Raw genomic sequence first — 17,218 nt, 5'->3', positions numbered from 1 at the left:
ATATATATATATATATATATATATATATATATTGCCTCCAACCACTAGAGGGAGAAGACGAGAGACAAGGAACCACCTTAATGATTCAAAAGGATCTTCGTTAATACCCTCGAACTGGAGGGCACAACACCATCAGGCCGATCAATTAACGCCAAAGTCTCCTTCCACGGGAGAAGGGGAACGGAACCAGGAGGGGGTCGAGGGTGGTAGGGGCGAAAATTCTATTTGTAAAGACGAGGCGAAGAAAGTCGCGCCAGCGGATCAGGTGGTGGCAATCCCGTCTCGAGGACGAAAATGGCGGGTGATTGGCTGCGGGACCGAAGATCGATGGTGGAACGGTGAGAGTCGGCCGCGCGTGCTCCCTGAGGGATGCAACGCGTCCACGGGAAACTGAGGTCAGGGAATGCTTCTGATTTCGGGGGAGGGATGGGTATGCCTATAGGCCAGAGGTATAGAGCAATGGGTACAATTCCCTTCTCACGATGGATCCTTTCGATCTTCTACCCCCCACCACCCCTTCGCCCTACCCTGAACTAAGGATGTTCGATTCCGATTGGATTCTTCCAAAGATTGATTCCCTTGGATAACACGTCACATTTTTTTTATAACTTGAATGAATTGAAATACGTAGTAATTCTATAAATTCTCTGTTGAAATTAGAACTATTATTTGTCTATTCTTGTAGGAACTTATATTATGAGAACGTTTTTCAACAACATTCCACGGTCCATGTCTTAAATAGAACCTTTTGGAAAGTCTCATAACTTTGTCGATTCCTGGTTTCAATACATTACCTTCATTAAACCTTTGCAAAATACAGTAAATCCTCGATGAGTGTTCGGAGGTTCTTAGCCACTGAACATTAAATATTTACTGTAATAGTTTTCTCTTTTTTTAAGTCTCAGACCTGGTCCCATAGTTATCGGTATCTGTTATACATGGTGGCGATGTGTTACCCAAGGGAATCGATCTTCCGAAAAATCGATTCGGAATCGAACATCCCTATATCCTGAACGAAGTCGGTCAGCAGTGGAAACTCAGGGAGGTGAGCCCCAACTGTGGAGAGACAGAGAGAAAGACCCAACAGTGGAGGGAACGTGTATACGCCATATGTACACACCTAATTACCACGGCTAATCGGGGGGTTCGAAAGCGGGCGGAAAGCTTTGTTGAAGTTCCAGGGTTCCGGCTCGTCGGTTGGTTCCCTCCTAGCCGGTTGCGTACGCGCGCGAATCCGTCGTCTCGGCGGCGACGATCCCCGACGAGCGTGAGCACGCGCGCGCGCACATTGCCGCGCGCAACGGTGGTTAGGTTCAGTTGGTTATTGACGTTCCGTGTACACAGGGCGTGCAGTATACAAGCTCTGTTCAAGCGCCAGTTCTAGTCAGTTGGGGGTCGAACTCGAGGACTGCCAAGAGGAACTAAGGAATTTTGTTTTCGCGCGCGCAACCGCGTCAGCTCCCGAATCGTGTTTTTCGCGTATAATACCAAACGAACGGAACCATTACGAAGAAAAGAAAAGAAACCTAAGTGCTCCACCATCGCGAGCAGAAAACAAATAGCCGTCCCCGCGAGGTAGGGAGACCGACCACGGGACCTGGAACTGCTACATGGCTCCGAAAATCGTTCGTTCCCGTCGCCGTCCATGCGCCTTCTATTCACGTTCGAGCGAGCGCCGCTTCGATCAGCGGACCATCCGATCGAAATAAATTTACCGAGAGTCCCTAGTAGGTTCTCCAGTCAGTGTGATTTGTCGTGAGAGAGGAACGGATCCTAACGTGTCTCCGAAAGTATTCCTGGAAAACTAGTGGATCAACGAGGAGGGATACTGGACGATGGTGACGATCCTAGAGGATCACTGAAGCTTTTCCTGCTGTTTCTGACCTAGGTGCCTACGAATCTTATGTCACAGGCAATCGAGAAGGCGACAAGCGTTTACGGGAAACGAAAGAGGAGAAAAGAAAGATCCCGGACCACCGCCACGTCGAGACGCGAGGGAAGATAGAATTAACCGACCAGAGGAGAAAAGGGCATGTACCAGGACTATAGACGTGTATGCGACGTGAAACGTGAGCTTCCTCATTCGTATCCTTCGAGCCGTTAAAAGTGATCGTTCGTATTTCGTTTGTGCCTGAACTGTGAGGATCACTCGTGGATCACCTCGATGCTACGCACTGTTTCGAAGACCGAACCGATGCCCACGCGCCTCCGCGAACGGAACCCCGCTCGAACCTCCTCGTGCACGCGTCTCTCTGCGATATCATCCCCCGACACAAGTATCCTTCTTCCTATTCGCTTTATCGTTCTCGCGTGTAAACCCTATCCCTCTCAATTCTTCTATTAATCGGAGTTTTTCTTTTTTTGTGGAAAACTTTTCCACGAGAAGTTAACCTGTGGCGATCTATACATCTCAGCGTGCAAGCAACGTGTGGAAATTTATAGGAAAAAGAGAAAATTCCGATTAGACAGGACGAAACTGTCCCCGCTCGTACGAAACTCACGTCGTTATTTTATCGATTACAGAAATTTTCAATCGTTCGAAAGATCGTCGTGTTCACCTTCGTCGGATCTGAGATTCGACGCACTCTCGTTTCGTGGGTAGACGAACGCAAGACAGGGTGGAAAAACACGGCGTGTCCGTCTCCCGTTACACGGTGTTCGCGGAAAACGTGGGCGACGACGTTCGACAAAGACCCACACACACACACACACATACACACACGTTCTTCGTACCAGATATGCCTTCCGCGTTACCTTAAGGAATTTTTCTTTTCTACCAGAGAAACGACTATATTACGTAATTAACGGTATACCACGAGAAAAATATATGTATATATCCGATAAATAAAATAACGACCGAAAAACTCGTCCGGGCATTTCGGTTCTAAACTGCCGTCGGTCGTTCGCGTCTTCGTCGTTTAAACACGTTCTCCTTCGTCGTTTGTTGTTGTTGTTCTTGTTGTTACTATTGTTGCTCCCTCGATAATTGCCGCGATATCGTTCGTCCCGTCTCGATCGCCTAACGAGGGCGTCGAGGTTATCCTTGATCGGTGCTGGTCCATCGAATAGCTGCTCGAGACATACACGTCTTGAAACAGAGAAGATATATATGTATATATAAGCGAAAGAAGAAACTCGAGAGTAGTGAACCCAAGAGAAGGGAGGAAAGCGGGGAATACAAATCGTCCGTTGGAGAGATAGCTATTGTGTTTCAATCTTTGAAATTAGACACACAACCGAGGTGAAGAATGGTGGTGAAAAACGAGACTACTAGGAACGGGCACGAGTTGGCTCCGTTGAACGAGAATCGTCAACCCGGGCACAACGTGACCATCGTCGTGGCTGGTACGCAAAATGCTAACGGCAGCCAGGAGAACAAGGAGGACAATAGGGCGGCATGGAGCGGCAAGATGCAGTTTTTCCTCAGTATTATCGGGTACAGCGTGGGCCTCGGGAATATCTGGAGGTTCCCGTACCTGTGCCAGCAGAATGGAGGAGGTAAACATATCGCGGGATACAACGCACAGAGAGTGATATCGCCTTTCGATCGCTTTAACCCTTTAACACCCAGACCCTTAAATCGTTGTTGGAAAAGTACGAGTTTTTTCAAGATCACCCATGTGTTTTTACGTATATGCGCATAATTTTTCCTGTTGTATGTTATAGTCCACATTATTATGCATTCATCAATGTATAATAGTATGACCTTGAAATGATCTTGAACTCTAAAAATTTTTAATTCACTTATATAATTTTTTCCACCATCTGATTCGTTTCTTGAAGCCATTTAAATTACGTAACAAATATTTCTCGTATGATCACAGACAGAGTAAATATTTAGGTGGCCTGTTTTAAGCGGAACACCCTGTATATGTTGTATCTTGTTATTTTGAAGTCGAAAACATCGATATTAAACACATCTATTTTTCTTCATTTTTTTCTTTTTTTTATTTATTATCAACACTGGGCGTTAAAGGGTTAACCTTTTCAGGGACGAATTTATTAAGACCCGAAAAGTTCATTATATGTTTTGAAACGATGTTTGAATAGTGAAAGAGAAACTAAACGTACACATATGTGTCAGAATCCCTGAAGAGGTTAAGGATGAAAATTGGGTCGTGTAAACACGTGGGTTTAGAAGCTCTTTCATTTCAAGATACACGATTACCTTTCGTTGAATATTCGACACTTAATTCAATCGCAGTTTTCAACTTTTGAAATTTATTATATTACGAAAGATTTTTGAAACTTATCAAAAATCGTTCGAAACACGTTTATATATCACCGAAGAATGCAAGATATTCAAGTTTCAACAAAGTCGAATGACCCTATATCGAGACACTCGAGGAACATCCAAAAGTGTCCTAGTAGCTTTTCCAAAACGAAACTACTAAATAGGAAGTGTTTCATTCATAACCCTGTTCACCCTTAAAACGAGTATACTACACCCCCAAAAACAACTATCCACTTATTTCTGTTACGCTCTGTATGTCGCAACTTTCTCTCCGTGTGAATTATCGTTGCTCGATCAGCATCGAGCTCTTGTTCCGAAAAGTTCTTTAACGTTCTCCGTTCTCCAACCGAAACGACACCGCGCACAGCCTCTAAAGATACGGCGGCGAACGACCACGTAAACCGTAACAAGCTATTTTCGGTCACACTGAGAGCCGCTTAAAAATATATATTCCTATCATTCCGAGTCTTTCGCGTATCCACGGAATTCCATGGAGGCGGAATCATCCAGCGACGCGCGCGTCCGGGGCTATTTTTCTTCCGTGCGCTACAGCCTCGTTTCGTGTCGCGTGCTCTCCCCCTCCACGCCCCGTTTCGCCCGCCAAAATCCACGGAAGGAAACCTGGGGAAACGATAAAATCCTATAAAATTCGCCCTTGAACCCCCCTTCGCGGTCTGGCATCTTCCGCCGCGACCTATACCGCGGGTCGGTGGTAACTCGATTACATTCCGTTGGAAACACCGCGGACAGAACGGCGCACAGTAAAGTATATGTATAATTGTAGGAAAATTTTGGTCGAAAATCATTTTATCGATTTCAATAAAGCGAAACGCACAATTATTCAAAGCAATAGTGCAAAAAAAAATGCAGAAATAATTAATTAGACTGAACTCAATTTGAGAGTTACGTGATGTAAGAGAAAAGAAGGTCGTATTGTATCGATTGTAAAATAATTTGTAAATGATATATTAGGTACTGAATAAATTAATCGAATTCCTTCGGGTCGGAGAGTTCAAATGGTCTGGGTTAGGTTACAACAACCGTTGTTTTTTCAAGGTCAATGAATGTTTTTCCCCCAGACCTTATTACAGGTCGTTGAACTCGTCTTTTTATCGGCTACAATGCAGCATTAACAAAAATATTCACTGACCTTGGAAAAGCTCAAGATTACCTTGAGATCTCAGAAAATATAAGATATAAAAAAATGAAATTGTATCCACCTGGCGAGCCCCATCGAAAGCAACATAATTCATTTAAAACGTTTTATGACACAACCAATAAATAACGAGTTATTTTAGATAATTCCTCTTATCGACTCACCCTGTACTTCAAGGTACGACACAAAAGTGGTGCCTGTCCATGTATCGCGCGCGCCTAGACAGCGTGGATCACGTGGGCGAAGAGGCACGAGAGTGGCGAGGGTGGCAGGCCTGATCGCGATTGAAATCACGACCGTGTAAGCGCGTGTTACGTCACAGTCGAGCCGCGAGGGGTTTATACGCGACCGTTAAATCAGACCCACGCCCCCGCAAATTTTCGCTTGGCCGCGGAAGTTTCCATCGACGAACTCCCCCTCCCTTTCTGTCCTTCTGGAAATACAGAGGGAGAAAGACAGAGAAAGACGTTCACTCTTTGGTGGGAGAGAAAGAGATGTTCACGCTGCGCAAAGGGAACCGCGATTCCGTTCGTCTCTGGCTGGTTGATCGCGTCCATGATTCCCTGAAGTGACCCCCCTATCGATACTCTGGATGACCGGGTACCCGCATTTCACTTGAACCGAATCTATTCCGGTAGCACTCGATACCAAACACGCGAAACACGCTTCACTTTCCCGAACATCTGGCTAGGTTACGCTATCTGGGATCTGATAGCTTCGGTGATCCTCTAACTGAAGTTGTCCCCTATACCTTAACACACGCGAATAGGTACCAGTGTTGGGTAGAAATTAACGTTCGTAACTTTGATCAGTTGATTCTTATAAAGTCACCGAATCATATCTTCATCTTAATATGAATTAACTAATTGAAAGTATATACAATAAATTCTACCCCAACACTGAGGAGAACATGTAGAAGTAGAAGGTATATGATATGGGCATCGAAGATTTGTGCTGTAAGTGCCTAAAAGGGTTCAGATATGAAGAAGTCGTTAATATACGATTGATAGTTTCCCTAAATATTGTTCTGAATCACAGAGTTGGGCAGAATTTTATTCGAATTTAGATAGTGAAATGCAACAGTATCTAAGGGTGTCATCCTGAGCTTTAAACAGTTAATTAAATACTTGTTTGCCAAATGTCGACCCATTCAAGAAGAAGTATTATTTTATTATAAGAAATGGAATTTCCACGTTTAAACGATTAAAAATGACGAAGTACGTTTTTATCTTTCATGCGAAACTCTTTATCTAGACAATGAATTTGTCCATCTCTGTTCTAAATGACATTAGCCTTCTCGATACTCTAGCTAGTAGATTTAGCCTCAACGGCTTCAAAGATCCGCGGGCCTCTGAAAATTTTAACAAAATCACTATTTCGAGGTGGAAGCGTTATCGCAGTGCTGCTTTGTAGACCCACCAAGACTTCCGTGGATATCCAAGTTCTTGGCTTCGAATCGATATAAGTATAGTTGCACCCTTGCATCGAAATATCAAGTCTCGGAGTCCTCCTCGACTTTCAATGGAATTTTCCCCCGTGCCGCGGCACGACACCGGCTTCGAGGCCGACACCGTTCAGACCGACGCCGACGTCCGACGCGCATCGATCGATTTTTTACCATTCTATCGCCAAAGGAAGAGAGAGTGAGAAGACAGAGACGACACATGTAATCGTTTAACATCTGCAACGCGCGTTGATGACGGGGGTTGCATTCATGAATCGTGGTGCCTTCCAATCGATTTCGATTAAACCTCCTCCGCTAGGCCCTCGGCGCGTGGTAACGCAAACCAGAAGCAATTACTTCCTTACCGATGGTGATTCTAACCTCCCTTGTTTGAGGTGAGGGTAGCGTTTTAGGGGGATCCATACGAAATTATTTAAAGAACTGGATTCGAACATTTTTAGATATTTCCTGGTGGGGCCGTTTAGATCACACGTCGAGATACGTAAAATCCTTAGGGCCGCAGCCTTCAATAATTCATCTGTGTAACAACAAACATAGAATTTAGACGGACTTGATAATTATACGAGATGAAACGAAAAAAAAGATTCATAACTTTTAAGGTAGATAGTACTTGCTAAATGATGAAAAAAACTTTGATAATACGAATTTTTCGACCCATGTTCATCAGAACATTTTTTCTTCAATTGGTGCTATCTACCCCTCAAATTATCAACCCTTTTCTTCAGTTTCACCCTGTATAACACGCTCTCCGGTACCCCAATCACCCTATTGAACGTCATAGTCAGCCTCGACCTTTAGCTATCGCTGGGGAAATCTAGCACCGATGTGATTGCAGGGTCTGAATACTTTAAAGATGTAAGGGGTAGTTTCTCCTACGCGAACCAAGTCTCGTCCCTTGTAACTCCCAATCGTTGCGAGCCAGTTGCAGCCAGCAGCAGCTGCGTAGTCTCGACTCCGTCCGTGACGACCTTCCACAAAAAGATCTAACGAAGCAGTTTTATTCTTTCGTTTTTCGCGCGCGTTGCGCTGGAAATTGCAACGCAGCGTGCCATCGTCGTTGATCAATATCAGCCCACTGCCGTCGCGTTTACGACGCGCTCGGCGAAACGCTTTCGAGAGAGAGAGAGAGAGAGAGTTGAAGAAAAGCATGGACCGGGCGAGAGATCGAAGGGTTACACGGTGTGTGCACGTATGTACGGCCGTCACACGATCAATACCGAACCAACAGCAGCAGCCACACAGGCTGCTGTTGCCACGGAACTAGATTGCCGTGAAAAAAGAAAAGGAGGGAACGAAGGAACATATTCTCTAAGCAGAGACACGGCAGAACCATGGCTAACAAATGGGTAGTAGAGATTAAAAAAGAGAACGGTTGCGCATTCATTCGGTAATAAGGGGTCGTAGGAACAAGAGGATCGCTGCTGAACGGAGAGGGGAGACTCAATATGAACGATATTATTTTACACGGGGACCAAATAAAGAGAATCACTTTTCAATGAAATTGTATGTGTATAGAAAGAGAGAGAGAGAAGGAAAATTTTATTATGTGGGGGTACGCTTTTCAGGTGCCTTTCTCATCCCCTTTTTCGTGATGCTAATCCTAGAGGGTATACCCCTCTTCCTGATCGAGCTGGGTCTCGGTCAACGTATGCGACAGGGCGCCCTCGGCGTATGGAACACAATACACCCGTGGCTAGGAGGGATTGGGATAGCCTCTTGTATCGTCACCTTCTTCGTCGCCCTTTACTACAACGTCATCATCACCTGGTGCTTCTATTACCTGTTCAATTCGCTCATGGTGAGTTCCCCTGATTCCTCTATTGCTGCTGATTAAACGGATCGATCGATCGATCCGTGTTTATTCCGTCGAAACAAGTCCGATCCGGACCGATCCGGACCGAACACGTGCTTATCGAGGATTAAACTTGATCGACGGAATACGCGGAACGCAGGCGAACGAATCGGACACATTTACCAATCTCCCCCGCCCCCTACTCCGTCGTCGATCCTTTTGAATAACCATAACGATTTATGTTTCACGCTGCGCTTGGTTAGGCGGTCACGATTAAATTCGGCGTAAGTATAATTCAACGATCACACTACTGTGTTTATCGCATACCACTGAGAATACGAAAGAGATGAGCATATCCAGCTAAGCATGACGTAGAGATTGTTGAACGTAGACGCTTTCTACCATAAAGCACGTTTCTCGAACGATATTATACGGATTAGGATGTTTCCGGGCAAATATTGCGTGTTTGCGAGAATACAGAGAGAAAAAGAATGTAATCCTCCGATTGACGCCGCCCCTAGAGTTTGTAGGGTACAAGTCAGTATTATTAAGGAGGAACGCCACTGTGAAACTTAAAAAAAATCGATCTTTTTAAAATACGTTTTTTAAAGTTTAACTCTCCAAAAACACTATCTGAAAATTTCAAATCGAATATTACAGTGGTGTTTCCTCTTAAAGACATATAACTACTTTTTACGCATGAGTATACACTTGAAACGGACATACTATAGAATATAATGTGAAAGAAAGTGATTAAAGATACGCAATAGTATTCCGGAATATATCCTGATACATTTCACTGCTCCTGATCTCACTGAAGATTGAATGGTTATGAATATACAGGAGCCGTTGCCCTGGGCGAAATGTCCGGAAGTGGACGGTAAGCCCGTCGAAGAATGCGTCAAGAGTTCCGAGACTGCCTACTTTTGGTACCGAACGACGCTAGACGCCGCGCCGTCGATCGAGGACGGTCAGAGTCTGAAGTGGTGGATCGTTCTTTGTCTGCTGCTCAGCTGGATCGTCGTCTTCTTTATCGTGATGAAGGGAATACAATCGTCGGGAAAGGTAAAAAGACGCGAAGTGCTCCGTTACTTCTTTCTTTTCCTTGCGAGGACCGCGTTTGCTTTTTCTCCCACCGCGCCACGAACAGCCTCCCCACGTACCCCACCGAACTAACACGTCTCCTCGTAAACGCAACAGTCCAGATTACTGTGTCAACGACTTATTTCTTTGCTTGATTTAAAGGTGGTATATTTTACATCCATGTTCCCGTATTTGGTGCTTACTATCTTTTTTATTCGTGGAATAACGTTAAAAGGTGCCAGCGCTGGATTGGCCCATATGTACACGCCAAAGGTAATTGATCAATCTCCGTTTTATACACTTGGTGTAGAGGGTGAGACACCTGGAACAGACCACCTGAATTATATGTCGACTGTTACTGATGATAGGAAAAAGAATGTGTCGGACCAACGTTGCATAGGGGTATCGACGAGCACATAATTTGATGTGAATAGTTTTTCGATAGGTGGACGCGTAGAGGTCATAGGAAGGTCAACTTCTAGTAGAGCGTTTTAAGACGCGTAAAACGAAAAAATGAAGTTGACCTTCATATGACCTCTACGCGTCCACCTATCAAAAAATTATTTATATCAAATAATGTACTCCTCGATACCCTATGCAAGTTTAGTTTGAAACCTGTTTTCTCTATCACCAGCAACAGCCAAGACATTCAAGCGGCCTGTTTTAGGTATCCCACCCTGTATACTTATTTCTTTTGTTAATATAGTTTTTTCTCTCTAATTGTTGCCTCCATTTACTTTTGTAGATCGAGAAACTGTTAGAACCGACGGTCTGGCTCGACGCGGCGACCCAGGTTTTTTACAGTTTCGGGCTAGCGTTCGGCTCGTTGATCGCATTCGGTTCGTACAACACGCCGGACAACAACTGCGTCCGGGACGTGCTCTTGGTCAGCGGTTGTTGCGTCGTGATATTCGCCATTTTGGGGTTCAAGGCGATGACGAACGTCGACAAGTGCCTCGCCAGGTAAACGGACTCTTACGAACAACACCTGAGTTAATTAACACATTATCTACTGGTTATAATAGGCGTTTTATCTATAAACACTGAAATTTAAAACCCTATTAATTAGCTGCCGGTCAATAAATTGTTAATACTAATCAGTAAACTACGAATGTTTATGCATTTATAACGTCCCCTGAATTGCAAAACGTAGCAAAATAAAATTTACAATGAAATTTAATATTATTATACTTATTCATTATCATTAACATATTAAAACCCATAGTATAGAAAAGAAATTCCTGTGAAATTTTTTTTTATTTCTATATTAGTGTTCACAATTGTAAATTTGCATATCACATCTGTAGTCTACTAATCAGACTTTACGGCTATTGAATTCAGACTTCAACGGAGAGAATTCACGCCAAATGTTTATCCCATTTCCAGTAATAAAGACTTACTCTTCGAGAATGGACTAATAACGCATCCGAACATCACCATGGACGAGTACGAGGACATTGTGAACAAGTTGAACGTGTCTGCGATGAACTTCACTCTCGGCAGGTGTAGTCTCAGCGAACAGTTGGATAACGTAAGAGTCCAACGTTTTCTTCGTCTCTTTATACATATAAATATTAATCTGTCAAGCGGCTGGTTTTCTCATCAAATTGTCGCTACTAAATTAAGGTGATTCCGAAACGTTTCGTTTCACGATATACCTACTTTACCGATTCTGATTGATCGTTAGGCCGCCGAAGGCACAGGACTGGCTTTCATAGTCTTCACGCAGGCAATAGTCGAATTACCTGGTGCGCCGTTCTGGTCGTGCATCTTCTTCATGATGCTTCTAGCTCTCGGTTTGGGCTCCCAGATCGGTATACTGGAAGGCATGCTGTGCGTTATATTCGACATAGATCTTTTCAAGAGAATCAAGAAGCAATACATAACAGGTACGATAGACTTCCCTACATTATCCTACCTACAGGCACGATAGACCCCTTTTCCATCGTGGTATATGCAGGGTGAAAGAAAAAAAGGGTTCATTCAACGTGGTTCGAAAAAGTAATATTTTCAAAGTTACAAACAATTTTTTGTTTTAGATAGAGTGACAGATTTTCTTACTTCGAGAGCTACCCTACCGTATGGAAATAATTGATTATTTTATCATTTCTCATTTTCCTGGTTAAAAAAGATATTCCATAATTTTTACTAGTTTTACTTACAATTTTCTGCATTTCTTTTTCATATTATATGATAGCTCCCGAGGCGAGAAAGTCAATTGCTTCAACCGAAACCGAAAATTGTTTATGATTTTAAAAGTATTAATTTTTCCACCAATGTTTATCAGGACTTTGTTCATCATTTGACAAGTACTATCTACCCCAGAAGTTACGAACCCATTTTTTTTGTTTCACACCCTGTACTAAACGATCCTCTCTGTCTTAGGGGTGGTGTGTACCATATGTTTCTTCGTTGGTCTGATCTTCTGCACCGGCGCGGGAGAATACTGGCTGAAGATGTTCGACAGTTTCGCTGGTACTATCGGCCTGGTGATGGTCGCGCTCATGGAAATGCTCTCGGTCGTCTTTATCTACGGCCACGAAAAGTACCATATTTTAATAACTTCCACCATTATTAAAAATTCAAAAGAAACGAACCAGCGAATAATTAAATACGAAATCTTGTAGGTTCACCAAGGATATCGAAGAAATGACGGGATACAGACCGGGGCCGTACTGGCAGGTCACTTGGCGTTTTCTCGCCCCTCTAATTATGGGTTGTATTCTACTCTCCAGTATAGCGTCGATGTTCATCAAGAAACCTCAGTATTCCGCATGGGACGCCACGCAAGTAAGGATACATCCCACAGATGCTATACCATCCAGTGATAACGATACATTGGAATTGTATCGATACGTATCGATACACATGCATATCAAGAATAAAATATTGATTAAATTGGAAGTAATAAAATTCAAAAATGAAAATAAATTATTTATTTAAGCTGATATTTACTAAAGCAGATTCTCAGGTACCAGTGTGGACAAAAAATCGATCAATCGCAAACTTTATGAGAAGCTCGTAATTGGTCCATTTTCCTCACGACCTGTTATGTTACGACAAATGCAGCGATTATATCCAAACTTCAATATTTATAAGTTGGGTATCGATACTGGAATCTATCGTCGCATTACATATCAATATTTAAATTGAAAAGTATCACTCATGCCACCACGATAAACAGCTTTGCATCGTTAATCGTATCCCTCCATTTTAGGGTATGGCGGTGGCGACCAGTTACCCTAGCTGGATACTGGCCGTAGCGATCGTGATCATCTGCGCGGGGATTGCGCCGATACCGATCGTTTTTCTACTAAGGCGATTCCAGTGCGTCAAACTCGACGTAGACATCCATCAGGGCAGTATACGACGTATAGACACCACAGTGTCTACCAAAGAGATGATGGGCGACGTTGATGTGAGTATGGAAGAAAGAAAAGTGAAATTCTAGCCTCTACGCGCTCGTTTCATCGACATGGTTCACGGTATCCATCGATCGATTTGGTTATACTACTCACACATCTCTGTACACACGCACCGATGTCTTTGTGTGTGCTTCCCGTCTAAACTAAATTCTCATAGCATCTGCTGTTTCCACCGTTACGGATCCTACACGTGAAAAGTACAATGCCGCTGATCGGTCACAGTCCGTGCAGAGGTACCCTGTTGTCGCGTCGTTGTTCACACACATCGTGCCTTCCACCAAAATTCTTCGCCATCACCGATCGCAAATATTACTCGAAGTAGAAAGAACGTAGACGCGTGTATTGGCACCCTTTTCACGACACTGCGGATTTTTATGCAAAATTGCATTTCATAAAGTAATACACTAAGGCAAATGTTGATACTGAACGTGAACACAGAAGCGACTTCTAAAAATTCTTCTCCAACGTTGTCACTCGCTACTTTCTGCTTCGAGTATAGCCAATCGAAAGGTAACAACACAATGCACGCTCATAAGCTAGCTTAGAATCTTATATCGATCATGGATGAAGGACGACTTGATCGGTGCGCGCCGAGACCACTGATCCAAGACCTGGTGGTGTGTCAGGTGGAGGTACAGGTGCTCGAGGCGCGCGACCGATTAAGCTCGAACGAAGCACAATGGATTCACGTTGGACGTATACCTGCCAGTTGTAGGGAAGCGTCCGTTCGGTCTGCGGTAACGTCGATTAAATCGCTTCTTCCGTAGCTACCCCCCTCTTACACACGTGAGTCCGTAGTATAACATGTAACGTTTACGGAATGCCTGTAGCCTACTACTTTTGTGTGAGCGCCGCTTTTAGCACTGTCGTTTACCTCACGGTTCAGCTGCTAATGCTCGTGCACGACGAACAGAGAGAGGCACGCGAATATAGGAGAGTAGGTATCTACAGACGTCAGAGAGTTTTTAGGAGCTTTTGCGCGTCTCGTGGAAGATAGTATACAGGGTGTCCCAAAAAGATGGGACAATCCGTAACGTTCATATTCCTCGAGCAAATACAAATCGGAAAGTCCTTTACCGTTTTGCATTTGTATGTTGCGGATTTTCCTATGTTTTTGAAACACTCTTCTGTATATGCTTGATAGAGATCTTGTGGCTCTATATCACCTGGCCAAACGAACCAAAAAACTGAAGTTGCATCGAAATATTCGAGGCTTAAAAGTTTCTATATACGCTTGAAGTGTCTATACATATATCACTTAGCCACGCACATCGTTCACTGCTAAAGTATACAACGCGCTGTAATAGTTTCGAAACGGTCACATACACACGCGTAGACATAGCGCTGTAATTGTTTGTTCACCGTTTTTTTTTTGTTTTTCAATCCGCGAAAGACGATATATACTGGTGTATTTAATCGTGCCTGATCTCTGGTCCACAGATGGACGAGTATCACGACCGATTGGAGGACTTCCCCGAGGAGGACGAAGATATAAACAGCGACGACGACAACAACAGCGCGCCCCCGATCACGAAGATCGTGCCAAACAAGCTTCATCAGGGTAAACCGTTCAAAATGGAGGTGATGGACTTCTGAGACGGACGTGACGACCACGGGTTCGCAATCACCTCCCGCCCCGTTTCCATCGCGAGACGGACGAGTGATGATCGGGCCGATCGATCGACCCGTGAAACGACACTGATCACCTTACCCCCGTCGTCGTCGCGTATCGCCGAACGAGATCGGTGCTTACCAAAGCAATATCAAACTTCCGTCGAACCCGTGACACGGGTTTAAACCGTGCGAAGCGAATAAACTAAACAAAGAAGGGAAAGAAATGGCAGAGAGGAAAGAGAGACAGAGAAAATTCAGTCCAAAAATGAAAGCTCGGCGATTGCACTGAATTGCAATCCTACCAAATAATACAGAGAGAGAAATCGTTTCGTCGATTCGTTTGCTCAATTCTATCGTGAGACGCGAGAAAAAAAAAACGTTCCCACAAAACGGCCTGAACGTCACCAGGACGACGGTTTTTGTTTTTCGTTTTCGTTCGCGATGGGATTTCGTTCGAGGTAGAATATCGATCGTTCGCTCGTCGGAATCGGTAGTTGAGATCGTTCCAGAGAAACGTTGAAATTATTTTAACTCGTCGTAGGTTGAAATTAGACTTCCCTACATCGCGAGGAAACGTGGAACCATCCCCACAACCTCTCGGTTAGCAAAGAGCGCTGTGTCCGCGCGCTCGTGTTCAGATTTAAACGACATACACGCTTCGGGTCGGTCTTCCGCGTTGTTCGACGACCATTTTCTTTGTTTTTTTTTTCTTATTTTTTCGTCAGGGGCTTATAAATCGTACAGGATATCTGACGTTTTGAGAGATGGAAAAGGTATGATGAGAAAATCGTGTGAAAAAAAACAGAGAAACGACGTTGTACAAAAGTTGATTGTGATCGATACTGTGTTGGAGAGCAAAATCGGTTTGGCTGTTGGGAAACCTGTTACTATAAATCGATAATTTCTCTATCTTTATGCTGTTGTACAAATAATGAAGATATATATATATATATAACTGTCAACTGAAACGGAGAAGAATTGGTGTAAAAGAAATACGGCGATAATAGTATCCCCCGACAGATCTCGATTCGATTTTGTTCTAACTGTAGTACACCGAAGTAGCGATGGGAACCACGGTCATATAAATTTAAATAGTAACTGAATTCGAAGGTAGGATCCAAGAATGATTACGAAATTGAAGAAACAGAGCTCTGTAAAGTTCCAATTTCTTTTGAACCTAACATCAAACCTAGGAGCGACCTTGCTTTTGAAACGACCCAAGATTTATAACTTAGACTGCATGATCCTTATGCAAATACCACTCGTCGAACATTTATTTACAGAACCTAAAATCAAACGGAAATTCCTTTACTACGTCGAACGATCTATTAGATCCCAAATAAAATCATACTAAAATTTATTGATCTTCCTGATACACTGTATTTCAGAGTTTCAGATACGTTATAAATGTATAAATCACGCAGACTATAACCTGAAAGTACTATACTTTAGTTTCTCGAGATTCTCATAAAGGGTTCGTGGCAGCTTGGTCCCATCGTTACGCCAAAGAGAACAGAATATTGCGTGTGTCCTCAGCGGAGGATTAGAAGGAAGGGTGAAGAATGTTCAACCCAGTCGAGCATTGCCTCGATGAAAGAGTTCGCTATAATTTTCCCAGCCTTCAACCGTGGAGAAAAAAACCTGATCGTTCGTCGTCCCACCCATACGGAAGATCGACACGTAAACGGTATACGATACGTTCCTACTGCTTCCAGAACCTCAGGGGTGAGAGAAACGTCAGGAGTTCTTGCGGGGCAAAATTACATATGCCTATACCAGAGATGGGCACAATTTTATTCGAATAATAGACACAGTGCAAAAGCAGCATTGTTCAGTCAAGAAGAAGTAATATTTTAGGGTGAACTTCCGGAAAGCACCCACACTCTATAACCCTAACCTTGATATATGTTATCAAGGTGACTCTCCTGAGTACTCTTTAAAAGATTTAAACCGCCGATCATTAGTTATTAAAAAGTTATTAACCAAAAAGGATTGAAAACCGTAATTTCCGATTAGAGACCAATTTGGTTAGAGATAGTTCAAGCAATTTTTCTGTTGATAGCTTTTTAATAACCAATGATCGACAGTTTATACCTTTTAAAAGTTCCTTGGGGGAGGGAGGAGGTGACTTTGATAATATATGTCAAGGTCAGGGTCATCGGGCGTAGGTGCTTTTCGGTAGTGTATCCATATTTTATTATAAAAATCGGAGTTTAGATACATACAATCAATGAAAAGTGATGAAGTACTTTTACCTTATCTTTCACTCATTATCCGAAAATTTTTATCCAGATAATGAATTTTGTCCACCTCTGGCCTATACTCGCCTAATAGCGCCGTACGAGTAGGGCATAATAGCGTGTGTGTGCAATTAGACTGTACATATACCTCGTTACGACTACGCGTGTGACTCGTCGTAGTTATACACTTCCGACAAAACCCGATTACT

At 43.5% G+C, this 17,218-nt stretch overlaps 1 protein-coding gene across 1 annotated transcript; it reads left to right on the top strand.

The window, feature by feature from the left end:
- The first annotated feature begins 2,994 nt into the window (after positions 1-2,994).
- On the top strand, positions 2,995-16,186 carry LOC107192255 (sodium- and chloride-dependent transporter XTRP3). The gene is made up of 12 exons (XM_015581468.1): positions 2,995-3,498; positions 8,421-8,653; positions 8,911-8,931; positions 9,491-9,712; positions 9,893-10,003; positions 10,476-10,693; positions 11,117-11,261; positions 11,418-11,619; positions 12,116-12,275; positions 12,358-12,520; positions 12,948-13,148; positions 14,596-16,186. The coding sequence occupies exons 1-12, from the start codon at positions 3,249-3,251 to the stop codon at positions 14,749-14,751; spliced, it is 2,082 nt and encodes a 693-aa protein (XP_015436954.1). The 5' UTR covers positions 2,995-3,248; the 3' UTR covers positions 14,752-16,186.
- The last annotated feature ends 1,032 nt before the right edge of the window (positions 16,187-17,218 follow it).

The sequence above is a fragment of the Dufourea novaeangliae genome, unplaced genomic scaffold, assembly GCF_001272555.1.
Source record: "Dufourea novaeangliae isolate 0120121106 unplaced genomic scaffold, ASM127255v1 scaffold299, whole genome shotgun sequence".
NCBI lineage: Eukaryota > Metazoa > Arthropoda > Insecta > Hymenoptera > Halictidae > Dufourea > Dufourea novaeangliae.
The sequence above is the reverse complement of the archived record's forward strand: the minus strand, read 5'-3'. Positions and strand labels throughout refer to the sequence as shown.

Bases quoted from the DNA above. Each gene is read 5' to 3' on its own strand.
- LOC107192255 (XM_015581468.1), top strand. From the start codon at position 3,249: ATGGTGGTGAAAAACGAGACTACTAGGAACGGGCACGAGTTGGCTCCG. The intron at 10,004-10,475 runs GTAATTGATCAA...TTACTTTTGTAG, and splicing joins CCCATATGTACACGCCAAAG to ATCGAGAAACTGTTAGAACC. The intron at 12,276-12,357 runs GTACCATATTTT...GAAATCTTGTAG, and splicing joins TTTATCTACGGCCACGAAAA to GTTCACCAAGGATATCGAAG.